The 16,293-nt window shown below is 41.8% G+C and overlaps 2 protein-coding genes across 2 annotated transcripts; one reads left to right on the top strand and one right to left on the bottom strand.

The window, feature by feature from the left end:
• Nucleotides 1–115: 115 nt before the first annotated feature.
• On the top strand, nt 116–1,699 carry RAG2 (recombination activating 2). Its single transcript, XM_068988109.1, has one exon. It carries the CDS (start codon nt 116–118, stop codon nt 1,697–1,699), a length of 1,584 nt encoding a protein of 527 aa, XP_068844210.1.
• Nucleotides 1,700–12,694: 10,995 nt separating this feature from the next.
• RAG1 (recombination activating 1) lies at nt 12,695–15,826 on the bottom strand. The gene has a single exon (XM_068989307.1). It carries the CDS (start codon nt 15,824–15,826, stop codon nt 12,695–12,697), a length of 3,132 nt encoding a protein of 1,043 aa, XP_068845408.1.
• Nucleotides 15,827–16,293: the final 467 nt, after the last annotated feature.

Below are 16,293 nucleotides of genomic sequence, written 5' to 3'. Positions count from 1 at the left end.
TGCATGTGAGGGAATCTGCACATAATGATTTTATATGAATAGATGTAGTAAGTAAAGAAAGTTTGTGTTTTTTTGTAATTCTTTCAGATAAAAGATCTATCCACCATCAGAGAATATGTCACTACAGATGGTAACAGTCGGTAATAACATGGCCTTAATTCAACCAGGCTTCTCATTAATGAATTTTGATGGGCAAGTTTTCTTCTTTGGCCAAAAAGGCTGGCCCAAGAGGTCTTGCCCCACTGGAGTTTTCCATTTTGAGGTAAAGCATAATCATCTCAAACTGAAGCCTGCAGTTTTCTCTAAGGATTCCTGCTACCTTCCTCCTCTTCGATACCCGGCCACTTGCACATTCAGCGGCAACTTGGAGTCTGAAAAGCATCAGTATATCATCCATGGAGGAAAAACACCAAATAATGAGCTTTCAGATAAGATTTATGTGATGTCTGTTGTTTCCAAGAACAACAAAAAAGTTACCTTTCGCTGCACAGAGAAGGACTTGGTAGGAGACGTTCCTGAAGGCAGATATGGTCATTCCATTGACGTGGTGTATAGTCGAGGGAAAAGTATGGGTGTTCTCTTTGGAGGACGGTCATACATACCTTCTGCTCAAAGAACCACAGAGAAATGGAACAGTGTAGCTGACTGCCTGCCCCATGTCTTCTTGGTGGATTTTGAATTTGGGTGCTCTACGTTATACATTCTTCCAGAACTTCAAGATGGATTATCTTTTCATGTCTCCATTGCCAGAAATGATACCGTTTATATTTTAGGAGGCCATTCACTTGCCAATAACATCCGCCCTGCCAATCTGTATAGAATAAGGGTTGATCTCCCCCTGGGTAGCCCAGCTGTGGAGTGCACAGTCTTGCCAGGAGGAATCTCTGTCTCCAGTGCAATCCTGACTCAAATAAGCAATGATGAATTTGTTATTGTTGGTGGCTATCAGCTTGAAAATCAAAAAAGAATGGTCTGCAACGTCATCTCTTTCAAGGATAACAAGATAGACATTCATGAGATGGAAACCCCAGATTGGACCCCAGATATTAAGCACAGCAAGATATGGTTTGGAAGCAACATGGGAAATGGAACTGTTTTCCTCGGCATACCAGGAGACAATAAACAGGCTGTTTCAGAAGCATTTTACTTTTATACATTGAAATGTGCTGAAGACGACGTGAACGAAGATCAGAAAACTTTCACCAGTAGTCAGACATCAACAGAAGACCCAGGGGACTCCACTCCCTTTGAAGACTCAGAAGAATTTTGCTTCAGTGCAGAAGCAAACAGTTTCGATGGTGATGATGAATTTGACACCTACAATGAAGATGATGAGGAAGATGAGTCTGAGACAGGCTACTGGATTACATGCTGCCCTACTTGTGATGTGGATATCAATACTTGGGTACCGTTTTATTCAACTGAGCTCAACAAGCCTGCCATGATCTATTGCTCTCATGGAGATGGACATTGGGTCCATGCCCAGTGTATGGATCTGGCAGAACGCACACTCATCCAGCTATCAGAAGGAAGCAATAAATATTACTGCAATGAGCATGTGAAGATAGCAAGAGCACTGCAAACTCCCAAAAGAGTTCAATCATTAAAAAAGCCTCCACTGAGATCCCTCCACAAAAAGGGTTCTGGGAAAATTATTACTCCTGCCAAGAAATCCTTTCTTAGAAGGTTGTTTGATTAGCTCCATGAAAGCCTTTCAGATTCAAGTGCATCAACATTTTAAACTTATTTTAAAGAATCATAACAATGATAAAATTTATCTTCGTATTTTTGTTTATTGAAGACATCTAATGTTTTCATTTAGTTATATGAGTAAAGTACTAGGGGAAAGTGCTTATAATGCCATACTGAATAGAGTCATTGTGTTTCGACCTATGCAGGACCTATAACGTGTATTTTGAAAATATTTTACTGAAAGTTATATTCAATGGAATTTATGATCTGAATTTTTATTCAAAGAATCTTAAACACAGAAGTAGTAATAATAATCAAGGTATGCTTACATCCTTTATAGGACTTTTGGTAACAAATAATCCACCAAGCAGTTAATACAAATTTAACCAGTAAAGAAACTAACACCCAAAGGAGTTAAACGAATTATTTTGTGGACTATTACAATTTGGTAGTTGACCAGAAATTAAAACTGAGATCACCTGTATCCCACATGAATGTTCTTTGTACACCTCAAAGATGGCCACTTGACTATGCCCATATACAGAAAAAATTATAAGGAAATAGATAGGTAGATAGATAAATAGACTGTTGTTGTGTTTAGTCACTCAGTTGTGCCCAAATCTTTGGACCCCCTGGACTGTAGCCCACCAGACTCGTCTGTCCATGGGAATTCTCCGGGCAAGAATACTTCAGTGGGTTGCCATGCCCTCCTCCAGGGGATCTTCCCAACCCAGGAAGCGAACTCAGGTCTCCTGTGTTGCAGGCAGGTTCTTTACTGCCTGAGCCACCAGGGACGCTAGATAGGGAGAAAAATAGATAATCTCCATTGACATGAAGAAAAACAAAATGAATCTACATTGTCTGTTACATTTTATCAAGCTATCCACATGTACTTTCTTCATAGACTCCTCCCCCACTCCCACCCACCCACCCCTCCACTCCTCCCCAGTCATATGGTTAACAGATGATAAAGTAAGCTAGTCGGTTGAAACAGTTCTTCAAGAGATTCAATGAAAATTCAGTCCACTGATAGTTCTCTGAAAGAGGGAGAAGAGTCAGAGTACAATAAGAATCTCTAAATAGATCTCATGAGAGATTATTTCCACAAGTAATATTGATTACTTACCCAAATAATAAAAGTTTAGAGATTGACAAAGTTAACAGGTAGATAATTTTTAAAAGGGGAAAAGAAATATATGTGTGTTTATGAGTCTAGTTGGTGTATGGTGTTTGCTGCCAGTGAAAGTTGTAGAAATCAGTGAGCTTGCTCAGGTTCAACTAGATTCTTGCTAGAATTGAAATTAAAAGAACTGTTAATTTTGAGGCTTCACATCAATTGATAACTAGATGGCCTTAGATACAAATGTCTTCCCCCCTGGAGTATTTTTCTGGAAATGTATTTCATTTTAGCCCAAGAGCTTAGACCATAACCTCTCATTCATTTGTTTCCACTGAGTCCACAATGTGTAAGGTATTATTGCCAAATTTAGGGGAAATATGAACCATACAGCAGATGAAATCCTGCTGAAAATTTCTGCGAATAGTTCATGCCTCAGATACTGAAATAAATCTGAAAAAATTAAATCATGTTCACTTTGCTTCAGTAATGTTGCATGATGAATATTCTTTTTGCATAATTTGCTGTACCATTGTTTTGATTTTCTGTTGTTTCTGTTACTTAATAAAGCTGATAAAATATGAAAATGTCTTTTGTTTACACTGATTTATTCCTATTAACATTTGTAGTTACCCAGTTATCGGCAAAATCCTATGCTTAATTTTTTCAAGATCACTCTACTTTTATTTCTTGTATCTGTCAGTAGAAAGTGACATGAGTGGGAGCTGAAATAGCCTCTACAGAGTTCAAAATGTTTTTCCCACAATCATCTCTTATCTTTATTTGTCTACAGTGACCAAGTGGCTAGAAAGTAATTACACATATTTGTTTCAAAGTGAAAGCAGATTACATACGATAATCTGAGAGATTCAATTAAAGCTGCTTTTCGTGCGTGTGTGTCTGTGTGTCTGTGTGTAAGTCAAGGGCAAGTACTTTGGTTTTACTCACTGTAAGTTTGAGTAAAAATAGGTCTTTTTAAGTCATCTCACTAATGAGTCTACCAGATGTGATTTGAAGACAATAAAGTTTCTTTTCTAGTAAGCATATACAAACTTTCAAAGGAACCACATTAGAAGAGTACTCACTTATCCCAAGGATTTAATGCTTTTGCCTAACACAGTTCTAAGACTCACTTTTCAATCACTTTCAGAGTCTATGTTTCATTCTTTAGAAGATACTCAACAGTTAGAGATGAATTTGGTTTTTGGAAACAGACAAATGTTATCCAAAGCCAAGTAGGGTGTCATTTTCAGCATTATTGTCACTTTAGGCCAAAAGTGAAGTCTGAGCTAACAAAGTGGGTTTTCTGATATGCCTCACAAATAGATTTTAAAGGTGAGTCTCAAACAGTTTACACAGAATAATGTCAATAAATAAGTACATGGCTTTCCAGGGTGACTATTTTGAGGGAGTCTACTCCTCTCCAGGCACAAAGATGGTGCATTGCTTAAGAACTCACCTTGGAATGCAGGGGATGTGGATTCAATTCCCTGGTCAAGGAACTAAGATCCCACATGCCATGGGGCAACTAAGCCCTTGGAGCCCAAACACCACTAAAGATCTTGCATGACTCAACAAAGATCCCACGTACTGCAGCTAAGACCCCCATGCAGATATCTACACATGGATCTATGTATCTATATAGATAGACACACATATATGTTTATATATAAACAAGAGCAAAACACACAAACGAGTTCAATGTGTCAAGAAAGTGGAAAGCATAGTGGAAAAGGAGTAGTCAGTCTAAAGGGTAGGAAGCTTGTCATGTTTATGGAACTGAAACAGCATCAGTCTGATGAACATAGTAAACAAGAGGAGTGTGGAACGGCATGGGCTTGGAGGGGTGGCCAGGGTAGGGACCCCCAGCTTTTCATCAGTACAAGAAAATCACATAAAACTTCATTCATATCATGTGAGCTGTTCCTTCCTGCTTACCTCTGTGTCACTACTCTGTGTGGGGACATCTCACCTAATGAGCTTATGCTTTCACACTTTCTGCACAATCTCCTCAAATGCTGAACTGATAGCATTTGTGGTGAGCCCTCTAGTTACTTTGGAGAAGGCAATGGCACCCCACTCCAGCACTCTTGCCTGGCAAATCCCATGGATGGAGGAGCCTGGTGAGCTGCAGTCCATGGGGTCGCGAAGAGTCAGACACGACTGAGCGAATTCACTTTCACTTTTCACTTTCATGCATTGGAGAAGGCAATGAATGGCAACCCACTCCAGTGTTCTTGCCTGGAGAATCCCAGGGACGGGGGAGCCTGGCGGGCTGCCGTCTATGGGGTCGCACAGAGTCGGACACAACTAAAGAGACTTAGCAGCAGCAGCAGCAGCAGCTTTAAGCTAACTTTTTCACTCTCCATTTTCACTTTCATCAAGAGGCTCTTTAGTTCTTCTTCACTTTCTGCCATAAGGGTGGTGTCATCTGCATATCTGAGGTTATTGATATTTTTCCCGGCAATCTTGATTCCAGCTTGTGCTTCATTCAGCCCAGCATTTCTCATGATGTACTCTGCATAGAAGTTAAATAAGCAGGGTGACAATATACAGCCTTGACGTACTCCTTTTCTTATTTGGAACCAGTCTGATGTTCCATGTCCAGTTCTAACTGTTGCTTCCTGACCTGCATACAGATTTCTCAAGAGGCAAGTCAGGTGGTCCAGTATTCCCATCTCTTTCAGAATTTTCCAGTTTATTGTGATCCGCACAGTCAAAGGCTTTGGCATAGTCAATAAGGCAGAAATAGATGTTTTTCTGGAACTCTCCTGCTTTCTCTATGATCCAACAAATGTTGGCAATTTGATCTCTGGTTCCTCTGCCTTTTCTAAAACCAGCTTCAACATCTGGAATCTCCGACATAGTATATATTTAAACATGCAGATTAAACAGTCCCGAGTACCTTGAAGTAATAATGAAGGACACTAATATGGTTCTGTTAAACTGGAAACAGAGCCACAGTCACTTGAGGGAAAAGACAAAAGAATTAGCAGGCAGTGTGTCACTAAGATGTTTGAAGTGGCTACTCCAACATTTGAAATTATGTACATAGTCCTTCTCAGTCTTAGACAAATCACTTCACATTTAACCCTTTCCCAAAGCATTTCACTCTTGTCCCTTCCCTGGCTTGGCATGGGTTGCATGCCTCAAGCTCTTCAATGGTTTCCATTTGCGTTTGGGGTAGGATCCAAAGTTTTTACCCAACCACAGGTTCCTGCATGATGAGGCCTCTGCCTGATTCTCTTGACTTATCAGTCCCTCCCTCAGTCTACTTCTGCTACACAGACCTTCCTTCAGTTCTGAAACATCTCCAGTTGAAGCAAAAGGGAAGAGGGCAGGGAACAACCTTTAAAAGAATGGCATGGTCATGGGACATGACAAAAACTGATTAGAACCAGCCAGCAGCTCCAAGATGGCAGAAGATTCCACTTCCAGTAGACCGTGATCCTCGTTATGCACTCATTGTAATACATTAGCAAGCTAAATGATACACCCTCAAGTGCCATGACTGTTCTGAGGCCAATCATAAAAGGTCAAAAAGTGGGCAGGTCTCCCATCGGTCTCCCCACAGGTTATGTTGGGCCTGTTCTATCATTCCTCACCTGCCCTCACCCCACTCATCCTACCAGTCTTCTCTTAAAGGTTCCTTCTCCCTAGATATTTCTATGATTCCCCAATTTAAATTCTCTTGTCTTACTGTACTTGAATTGCACCTAGTACTTCTCATTCATAACACCCACTAGACTGTGGAATCATGCATTTATTATAATTACTGTTGATTCAGTGTCTACCTCCAACCAGTTCTTTGTGAGCAGAAACTGTCTGAATTCACCCCTCTGTCTCCAATGCCAACTATACATTGCCTGCTTCTAAAAGTTATCCTATAAATAGCTTTTAAAACAGGCTGAAATAGTTACAAAGGGTATCAAGAAATATCTAGAACTTAGCTAAGCCTTAAAGGATAAGAAGCTGCTTCATTTTCAAATGCAGGGGTAATATCAAATACCCTTGGTCAAAGGGTACCAACTTTCAGCTGTAAGATGAGTAGGTTTTGAGGATCTCTCGTACAGCTGAGTAACTATATGACTGACATGGTACTATCTCGTACACTTGAAAATTGTTAAAAGACTCAGTCTTAAGTGTTCTAACTTATATGCAGAGTACATCATCAGAAATGCTGGACTGGATGAAGCACAAGCTGGGCCAGGAGAAATATCAATAACCTCGGATATGCAGATGACACCACACTTATGGCAGAAAGTGAAGAACTAAAGAGCCTCTTGATGAAAGTGAAAGAGAGAGTGAAAAAGTTGGCTTAAAACTCAGCATTCAGAAAATAAGATCATGGCATCTTGTCCCATTACTTCATGGGAAACAGTGGAAACAGTGAGAGACTTTATTTTGGGGGGCTCCAAAATCACTGCAGATGGTGACTTCAGCCGTGAAATTAAAAGATACTTGTTCCTTAGAAGAAAAGTTATGACCAATCTAGAAAGCATATTGAAAAGCAGAGACATTACTTTGCTAACAAAGGTCCGTCTAATCAAGGCTATGGTTTTTCCAGTAGTCATGTATGGATGTGAGAGTTGGACTATAAATGAAGCTGAGTACCGAAGAATGATGCGTTTGAACGGTGGTGTTGGAGAAGACTCTCGAGAATCCCTTGGACTACAAGGAGATCCAACCAGTCCATCCTAAGGGAAATCAGTCCTGACTGTTCATTGGGAGGACTGATACTGAAACTGAAACTCCAATACTTTGGCCACCTGATGTGATGAACTGACTCATTTGAAAAGACCCTGATGCTGGGAAGGATTGAAGGCAGGAGGAGAAGGGGACAACAGAGGATGAGATAGTTGGATGGCATCACCAACTCAATGGACATGGGTTTGAGTAAACTCTGGGAGCTGGTGATGGACAGGGAGGCCTGGCGTGCTGCAGTCCTTGGGGTGGCAAAGAGTAGGACACAAATGAGTGACTGAATTTAACTGAACTGAACTACACATATACAAAAGGTAACTATGTGAGGCACTGGGTCAGCTAATTAACTTGATTGTGGTAAATATTTTACAATGTACACTTATATCAAATCATCACTTTAAATATTGACAATTTTATGTGTCAATAATGCCTCAATAAAGGTGGAGGAGAATAGTACAAAGTAAAGATAGTAGGATTTTTAAAAAGTCAATCAAAGATGGTCGCACTGGAACAGTCTTTAAGGCCCCCTGCTGTGCCAGCAGTCAACTTGTTACTTGCTGGATCTGAGTTCCTGGGAGATGGATTGGGGCTGCAGGAGTATGGAGGGTACCAGGGTCTTTGGGGTACATGCTGTCTACCTGCAAGTACAAACATATTTCAATATTTAAAACCTTGGTTTGTTTGCATGGAAGTAGCCAGGCCAGATCTCTGTTCTGAGTAGGAGTGAGCTGGGAAGTCTCCAGCAAAGGCGGCACTAAGTTGCTTGAAATTTCACGGATGATGTGGAAATGACAGACTAGTATGAAGGTAAGATGGACAGAACTAGAGGGAAAATTGTGAAGGCGCAGTCCTGTCAATTTCGGGCTGAGATAAGCTTCAGTGACCTCGCATGTAATGTGAAGAACATAGTAGTACTGACTCCAAAAGAATCCAATGAGAAAACCATAGGCAAAGTGTTTGCCACACGGTTTGGTCAGTGGTAGCTATTATTACTGTTGTGGTGGTCGCCATTGTTGTTGTTGTTACTAGGGAAAGGACTGGTCAAGAGAACCTGGGGGCTAGCTCACTTCTGCCATTATCTGTGTGGCCCTGGCAAGTCAACCACTCTTATCAAAATGTTGAGTGTATGAATGCATGAATTTTCTGGGGCAAAGGATCATACTTTTATGATTGTCAAAAGAATTTACATTTTCATTTCAAATCCTACATTTACCTTAAGTATCTGGAACCAAATTGTCTTTCTTATTTTAGTATAAACTATATTCATTATTCTGTTGCTTTTTTTATTATAAAAGCACCAAATTCATGTTGTATTTCCCTCAAGGAAAAATGTCATTTCATTTTTTTAATATTGTACTCAATATTATTATTTGAATATAAAACACAATACCCACTGTTTCCAAATTTTTAACTTTTATTTCAAATACTTAAACATACAACTGTTAACTATAACCATAATATTAATAAGGAATAGAAATATTAAAATATAAAAATTAAGTGCTGAAACATATTTTAATTAAAAACATTTGACATGGAAATTCCTTCACAACAAATCATCAAATAAAACCACTGCATCCTGGTGCCTAAACTTTTCCTAAAACAAATACAAAAAAAGAGGAAGAAGAAAGGTCTTAGAAGCCATTAAACAAACTTTACAATTATGTGTATGAAAATAAAGTGAAGTGCAATTTCACAAAAGGAAAAATCTCACCAAAAATGAATAAGGTATATTTATGTAGGTCACTGTAGTTAAATGGAAAAAATCAAACAGTGACAAAATATCTACTGTTACTTAAAAATCTCTCAACATCGAAAGAATAGACCACTTCTCATACAATAACTGAAGACACAGACATATTCGCAATCAAAAATCATTTGCATCGAAATGATGATTCATTCTCGCAACCACCACCGGTGCTTACAAACTCTGCCTCCTAGCTGTGTGTAATTTGAATTCTGTTTGATCTAATGTGAGATCCACAAGCTCAACCAAAAAAAAAAATCTTACCTTCATCTATATTTTGTGAAAACAAATTGAAGCAAAACTAAATTTTAATTCACTTGGAAGGAAAAGACATCTTTTCCTCCTGTTCCTGCTTCTCAGTACATATTTATTAATCCCAAGGAGCTTTTTGACCTCATACCGACTATTCATCAATTTTCATCAGCCATTATCACTGGTCCCTGCAGTGCACCTCAGCGGGTTGGCAGGAGAACTTGTAGAATCAGGTTTCACGGGAAAAAGATGCTTTTCACTTCTCAAGTCTCAGTCTATACTTCAGAAAAAAAAAAAGGCTCCATTCAGTGTGGTGAATTTCCCTAGAGAATGTGACTGCATTTACAATGGACACTGTCAAAAATAAGACTTGAATATAAAACCAGGGTCTAGGATATTACAATCTCAACAGTTAGGAGGACAAAAACAACCATCGGCTGCATTTCTACATATTGAAATTCCTGCAGCCATATGTTCCTGGGGTTTATTAAAATGTGATCTGATTAAGGGATTATTGGGAGGGTTGTGCTATAAATCATGCTGTTAGTCACATGCACTCAAAGGAGTTCCTACAATGCTAGAAAAGTTGAATTTAACATTGGAAAGTGTTTACATTGCCACCAATCGAGTAACAGAGAGGAAGTGGGAAAAAAAAATCTACAAACCAGAGCAAGCATGCCTCAGGGAGTAAGAAGATTACAGGAATTTAGCTGTTTATTAGGGCAGAGACATGCTGTAAGGATTAAAGGGGATGAAGGAAAGGGGTGGCTTCAGTCCTTTAGTTTACCTAATGCAAAAAGTAAATGTTTTCTACAAAAAATAAAATTAAAATATGTATATCTTTTTGACAATTAAATTACAAGTATCTTTGTAATTTATATATTCTATACAAAAAAAGCAAGAAAAAAACTGCTGTATTGTTTAAATGGAAAATACCAGGTTCAATCCCTATAAAAGCATCAAATGCATACCATTTAGGATAATATCACTGATGCACATTTGACAACTAAATTACAAAGCTCTTTGATATACTGTGTGTGAAGAGTGGCAATTAAGGCCAATAAAATCAAAGGAAGAAAAAAAACTAATTAACACTAACATATCATTATGACTCACTAGCATATAAACTCCCATGCCTGCTCTAAATTGCCAGCAATTGGCAATTCCCAAATTCCTAAGGGTGCAGACAAGAGTTTCCAGAAACTGGAGCCACCAGAGGTTGGGGGCGGGGGCGGGGGGGGCCGGGGGGGAGCTCTTGAGAACTTTGACAATTCTTCCTCCTAGCAAAAGGCCCTAAGTACACCAAGGACTTAAAACCCACGCATCCCTGCTCCCAAGAATGCAATCTCAAGATTATGAACTATAGTGATGAGTTGTAGATTCTAAACAAATTATGTTACTGCTTTATTTCAAAAAAAATTAATAGTTCATTTTTGCGGCAGAAACAACATGGAATCTGAAGACAAAAGATTTGAGTTCAAATTCCAGATCAGGTAAGTACTATTCCCATAAATTTGGGCAAGTCATTTAACCCTCCACAAAAGAGAATCATAGCAATGTCTACCCACAGAGTTGTTGTGAGGAAAAATGAGGCAAAATGAATGTGGATGAATATGGAGATATTCTAAAAGTGGCATCAAAAAAAAAAAAAAACCCTCTGCAAATGTTAACTCTTCCACTGTACCATGAGCGGGCTCCACCTAAACTTGTGCACGCATGCTCAGTGGCTCAGTCATGTCTGACTCTTTGCAACCCCATAGACTATAGCCCATCAGGCTCCACTGTCCACGGAATTTTCCAGGCAAGAATACTAGAGTGGGTTGCCATTTCCTACTTCAGGGGATCTTCCCAACCCAGGGATCAAACCTACCTCTCTTTCATCTTCTGCATTGGCAGGCAGATTTTTTACCACTGACACCATCTGGGAAGTCCTCCTTCTAAACTTAGCAGGTGAGAAAAGTACAACAATTTCCTGCTACAAAAACCTTAATACACTGAAATTAAACTGATCATAATAGGAAAAAAAAAACCATAATGTAGAGGGAAAGACTCCATGAAAACTAGATTGAGCAAAATTGATCCAGGTTTCATATGGAGAAAACCTGGCAGAAATTTTCAGCAAGACATTAAATCTGTTTTTATACAGTAAACAAACCCAGATTTAAAAGACCACTGTGGAGTGGAAGGTGAGAGGGAGGTTCAAGAGAAGAGGGACATGTGTATACCTATGGCTGATTCATGTTGATATATGGCAGAAGCTAACACAACATTACAAAGCAATTATCCTCCAATTAGAAATAAGTTTTTTTAAGTAAAAGCAAAACAAAAAAGGCCCCTGTGGCTTTGAGATTGTATGGACAATCATTTGAAGAATCTAGTTAAAAGTAAAAATAAAGATCATACTTGGCTACTGATAGCAAACTAAACATGTACTACCACAAGATTAATAACTAGCTGCAGCTAACAGTTTTATTCTTCTAACTTTGTTATTGAAAAACCCATGGTGCAGATGATCTCCTAAACTCCGACCATTACAAAAGAAACATCATTTAAATTCAGAAAAGGACTGATTTTCCAAAAATATTCTGGAGGTAGGGTATTTCTGCATAAGTGTACCAAATGATAGGATGCACCAAGAGCACTTTGTCAAGGTCACTGTACCATACACAAGGAAGATGTTATTGCTACAGATATCTGAAAAGCTGTTCTGAATCTTGTAGAATAAGCCAAAATATGTGAAATTTATAAAACAAAGAATTCTACAAAAATGAAATAAAAAACACAGCTCAATATAAACTAGAGTAACTTGGTGGGGGGACGGAGACCACAAGTCAGATTTCTCTCCTGGGTTCTTTGGCAACCCTGACTTTGATTTTCACGTCACTCAGTCACACACATGCCTATCTTTGTTCATCTCCGCTCCTCTGCAGTTACTCCTCCTCTCAGCTATTGATCTTTCAAAAAACTGATGTCCCCTGTTGCATCTCTGAACTCCCTAAACAGCTCAAGCAATCGGCTCACCAGTTACCCATTCCTGACATGGGTTCAGCATCTGCGGCCTCTCCAATCTACCACTGCCTGGGTGGTGAAGCCCCACACACTGGAGTGCAGGGTACCAGGAGAAGGCCTCATGCCATTCAGAGGAAAACATATTTGCAAAACCAACTCATAAGCGGCTGCCCTGCTTAAAATTCCATTGAATCTTGGGATTCTGGGGATTCCTCTAGGTCTAACGAGTCCCCTAAGCCTCCCTGCGAGTTTAGGGTAAACCCCGAGTCTTTCAGGGCATTGTGAGCATTCATGAACTTCTGCAGGTATTTGGAGGTATACAACCAGTGATGTTTCAAAACGTCTTCCATTTCATAGTACTTGGACTGCCTGGCATTCATTTTCCGGAAACGCCTGAACAGTTTGTTGCCAGATTCATTTCCCTCGCTTGCCCATGCCCCAATGGAGCCATCCCTCTCAATAATTTCAGGGACGTGAGCCAAGGTTTTGTGAAAATAATTGGTGATTTTGCCCTCATATCTGTACTTGAACTTGGTGGAGAGCAGCTCAGCAAAGCGCTGTGAATTGAAGCTATACTGGCAGAGAGATTCCGGGCACTCTTTAGCAGGGCATGAGGATCGCCAGACGGGTTTCATCTTCAAATAAAGGTCCATCAGTTCCTTCAGGGCTTCGTGCCTCTCCTGGGAGGGAATTAATTCACAAACTGCCTCCACCGTCTCTTTGGTCATGAGCTTCCGGGCAAAGTTGCCGTTCATCCTCATGATGGGCTTTAGGTTCATCCTCTTCCGGAGGTGCTTGTCCAGGGTAGCCTGCCATCTTTTCCTTTCCTCTTTGGAGGCGTTGGGGTTCTTATACACCTCTCCGATCTCCAGCTGGAAGATCTTGTAGAACTCAGCTGCATTGCCGATGTCGCAGTGGAGTGCATCTATGGAAGGGACCGTCTCAATGAAGGGTTTGGCCGAGACCCCCTTCACCCGGTCCCGCAGTTCCTCCACCGTCTCATGGTAGGGGTTAGAACGCCAGACCTCATAGCGCTCCAGATTCTCAGCATGGCTTCTGGTTATGGAGTGGAAGACCAGATTTTGAGAGGCCTCCAGGCGGGTGGCATCACAAAGGGTGCAAATGTACACTGAGCCGGAAGCCTCGAGACCTTCCACTTCCCGGACCAGTTTCTCGTCGTAGCCGGTGCCCCTAAAGATGAACTTGAAAGTCCGGAGGATGCCTCCCATCTCCAGCATTAATTCGCTGCTCTTCATGGCTTCCCTCTCGGCAATCAGAGGGCTCAGGATGGCCGTCAGGGTCTCGTGGTCAGACTCATCGGCTAGCATGAGGCACAGCGGCTTGCAGCACAGCTCGGAGTTAGGCTTGGCTTCCTCGAACACCTTCACGTTCTGTGACCCGTGAGCAATGCTGATTTTCATGACCGTAAAGGAAAACCGAACCGCCTTTTCCGGAACTGCCGGTCCGCTGCCGTGCTTCTCGCTCACGTCTCCCATCCCATCACAAGACTCCTTCACCACCACGGTGAAGGGGCCATTCAGGTAGTCGTCAAGCTCTTGGGCTCTCATGCCCTCCAGGATGTCTTCTTCCATGTCCATCAGAGCGGACACCAAAGCTGCATCATAGCGGAAGCGCTTGGCGATGGTGTCCACCGGGTAATCGTCCACAGAGGAGGCCAATCCGGACAGTCCATCAATAATGCCCACGTCAGTGCTGGAAGACACGTTCTTCAGAGGTGGCTGCCACTCGAAGGGGTGGTAGCCTGGCAGAAGGACTTTCTCAGCACTCCGAAGGGAGTGCAGAGGCTGGAAAATCTGCCTCCCGGTGATGGCCTTCACAGTCCTGTACATCTTGTGGTACTGGCTGCAGCTGAGGAAGGTGTTGACACGGATGGCTAAGCAGACAGCCGGCTGCAGGCCGGAGCCACGTCCCTTCATGATGGCCTCCAGCTCATCTGCTTGTCTGTGCTCATTTCTTGCTCTCAGCGCCAGTAGGAACAAGGTCAGGCACACGGACTTCACATCTCCACCTTCCTCCTTGTCGGCGAAAGCCTTGACCTGCATCTTGAGCTCCCTCAGACGGTGCTTCTGAGCCCGGCGGGTCAGGGACAGGAGATGCTGGCGGGGCCGGCCCCCTTTATTGATATGCACAAAAGTCTCTTTCGATTCCTTGTGGCTTGAGACATGGTGATTGTATTTTTCCAAGGTGACCTCCTCATCGCACTCCTCTGCTGGACATTTCACCATCAGGGAATTCAAGATGCTCAGAAAAGACTTCACCGGACTCTCCAGGTCGGTGGGGAAGCAGGGATACCGGCAAGAAGGACAATAGCTGCCCATGATTTTGAGGCATCTGAGAATGCAGATCCTGCAAAAGACGTGCTTACAGTTGGTCTCCACGGGGTCTGCCAGAATGTGTTCACAAATCTGGCAGGAGATAGATTTCACAAAGTGCACTGGGAAGTCCACTGCCAGGAGCCTGGTACTGAGGTGTATCTTACTGCAGTTGGCAATCTTCTTCATCAGTTCCTTGCTGCTGATCCTGTCCTGAGTTCTTCTCTTGCACCGTCGGGCTTGTCTCGCTCGGTCGATCACAGTTCTGAGTCTTTTGCTGAGCTGTGAGTTTGGCGGCTGACTCTTCCTCTTGAGTCCTTGACGGGCAGCATCACAGATGTCACAGGATGGTGTGTGGGGGTGCCATTCCATCGCTGCGTTTCTCGAGGAGTAAGCCTCACACGGGGCACTGCTGAACTTCCTGTGCATGAAGGCCCAACAGTCATGGCAGAACTCAGTGGGGTGGATCGAGTCCACATCTGCCTTCACGTCGATCCGGAAGACCTTGGCAATGAGGTCTGGCCAGGACGTGGCCCTCTTTTCCTTCTTTCGTAAGAGGACTTGGGTTTTGCCATCCACGGGCCCGTGGACTGGATATCTCCTGTGGTGCCGATCAGCTTTGAGATAATTCCCACAGATGCGGCAGAGATGTCGCAGGTTGGCTTGGTGGATTGCTTTGTCTCTTGCTTTTCCATCATCATGGGATTTTTTCAGAAATTTTGGGTGAGGCTTTAATGGCGGTTGAGTCAGGGCTGGCTTCGGACCACCAGCCTTGTCCAGGGCTGCTGGAGATTGCTCTAGAGAGGGCTTCCCCTCAGAGGAATCTTGCTTTTCTGCTTGAGCATTTTCAGGGGCCTTTTCAAAGGATCTCACCCTGAACAGCTTAAATTTCCATTCTGAAAATTTAATATGTGGATGCTGGATTTCATCTGGGGCAGAACTGAGTCCCAGGGTGGGTGGCAGAGAGACAGCCATGCTGGCTGATACCTGGAAACAGTAAAAACAAGTCAGATGAGGAAAAAATGTCAACATCCCACTGATGCATCTTGGAAAGAATACAGATTAGTACATTCAATTATTCACTTATTAAATCATCCAGAAAGTTAATTATTAAATCTCCTATTTTAATATACTATGTTAGGTGCTGATCATATATCAGAGAATAGGGTCATTCCCTGTTCTTACAGTGTAGATGGTCATTTAAACCAGGTATGTAAGTACATGCACCACCATAGTTTATTTTACATATATGTGTACAACCTTATGTTTTAGTTTATTATTTTTATTGAGGTACAGTTGATGTACATACCCTATGTACAATATTATTTCCCTTTCATTAAAACCTTAAGGTCTTTGAGGACAAAAATCTCCGAACGATTTACCTCTGTATCCCCAAGGTTCCTAGTACACATTACATGCTCAATAGTGGTTTGCCGAATAAA

The sequence above is a fragment of the Capricornis sumatraensis genome, chromosome 16, assembly GCF_032405125.1.
Source record: "Capricornis sumatraensis isolate serow.1 chromosome 16, serow.2, whole genome shotgun sequence".
In the NCBI taxonomy this organism is placed as follows: domain Eukaryota; kingdom Metazoa; phylum Chordata; class Mammalia; order Artiodactyla; family Bovidae; genus Capricornis; species Capricornis sumatraensis.
The sequence above is the reverse complement of the archived record's forward strand: the minus strand, read 5'-3'. Positions and strand labels throughout refer to the sequence as shown.

Excerpts from the sequence above, each read along its gene's own strand:
- RAG2 (XM_068988109.1), top strand. The coding sequence starts at position 116 with ATGTCACTACAGATGGTAACAGTCGGTAATAACATGGCCTTAATTCAA.
- RAG1 (XM_068989307.1), bottom strand. The coding sequence starts at position 15,826 with ATGGCTGTCTCTCTGCCACCCACCCTGGGACTCAGTTCTGCCCCAGAT.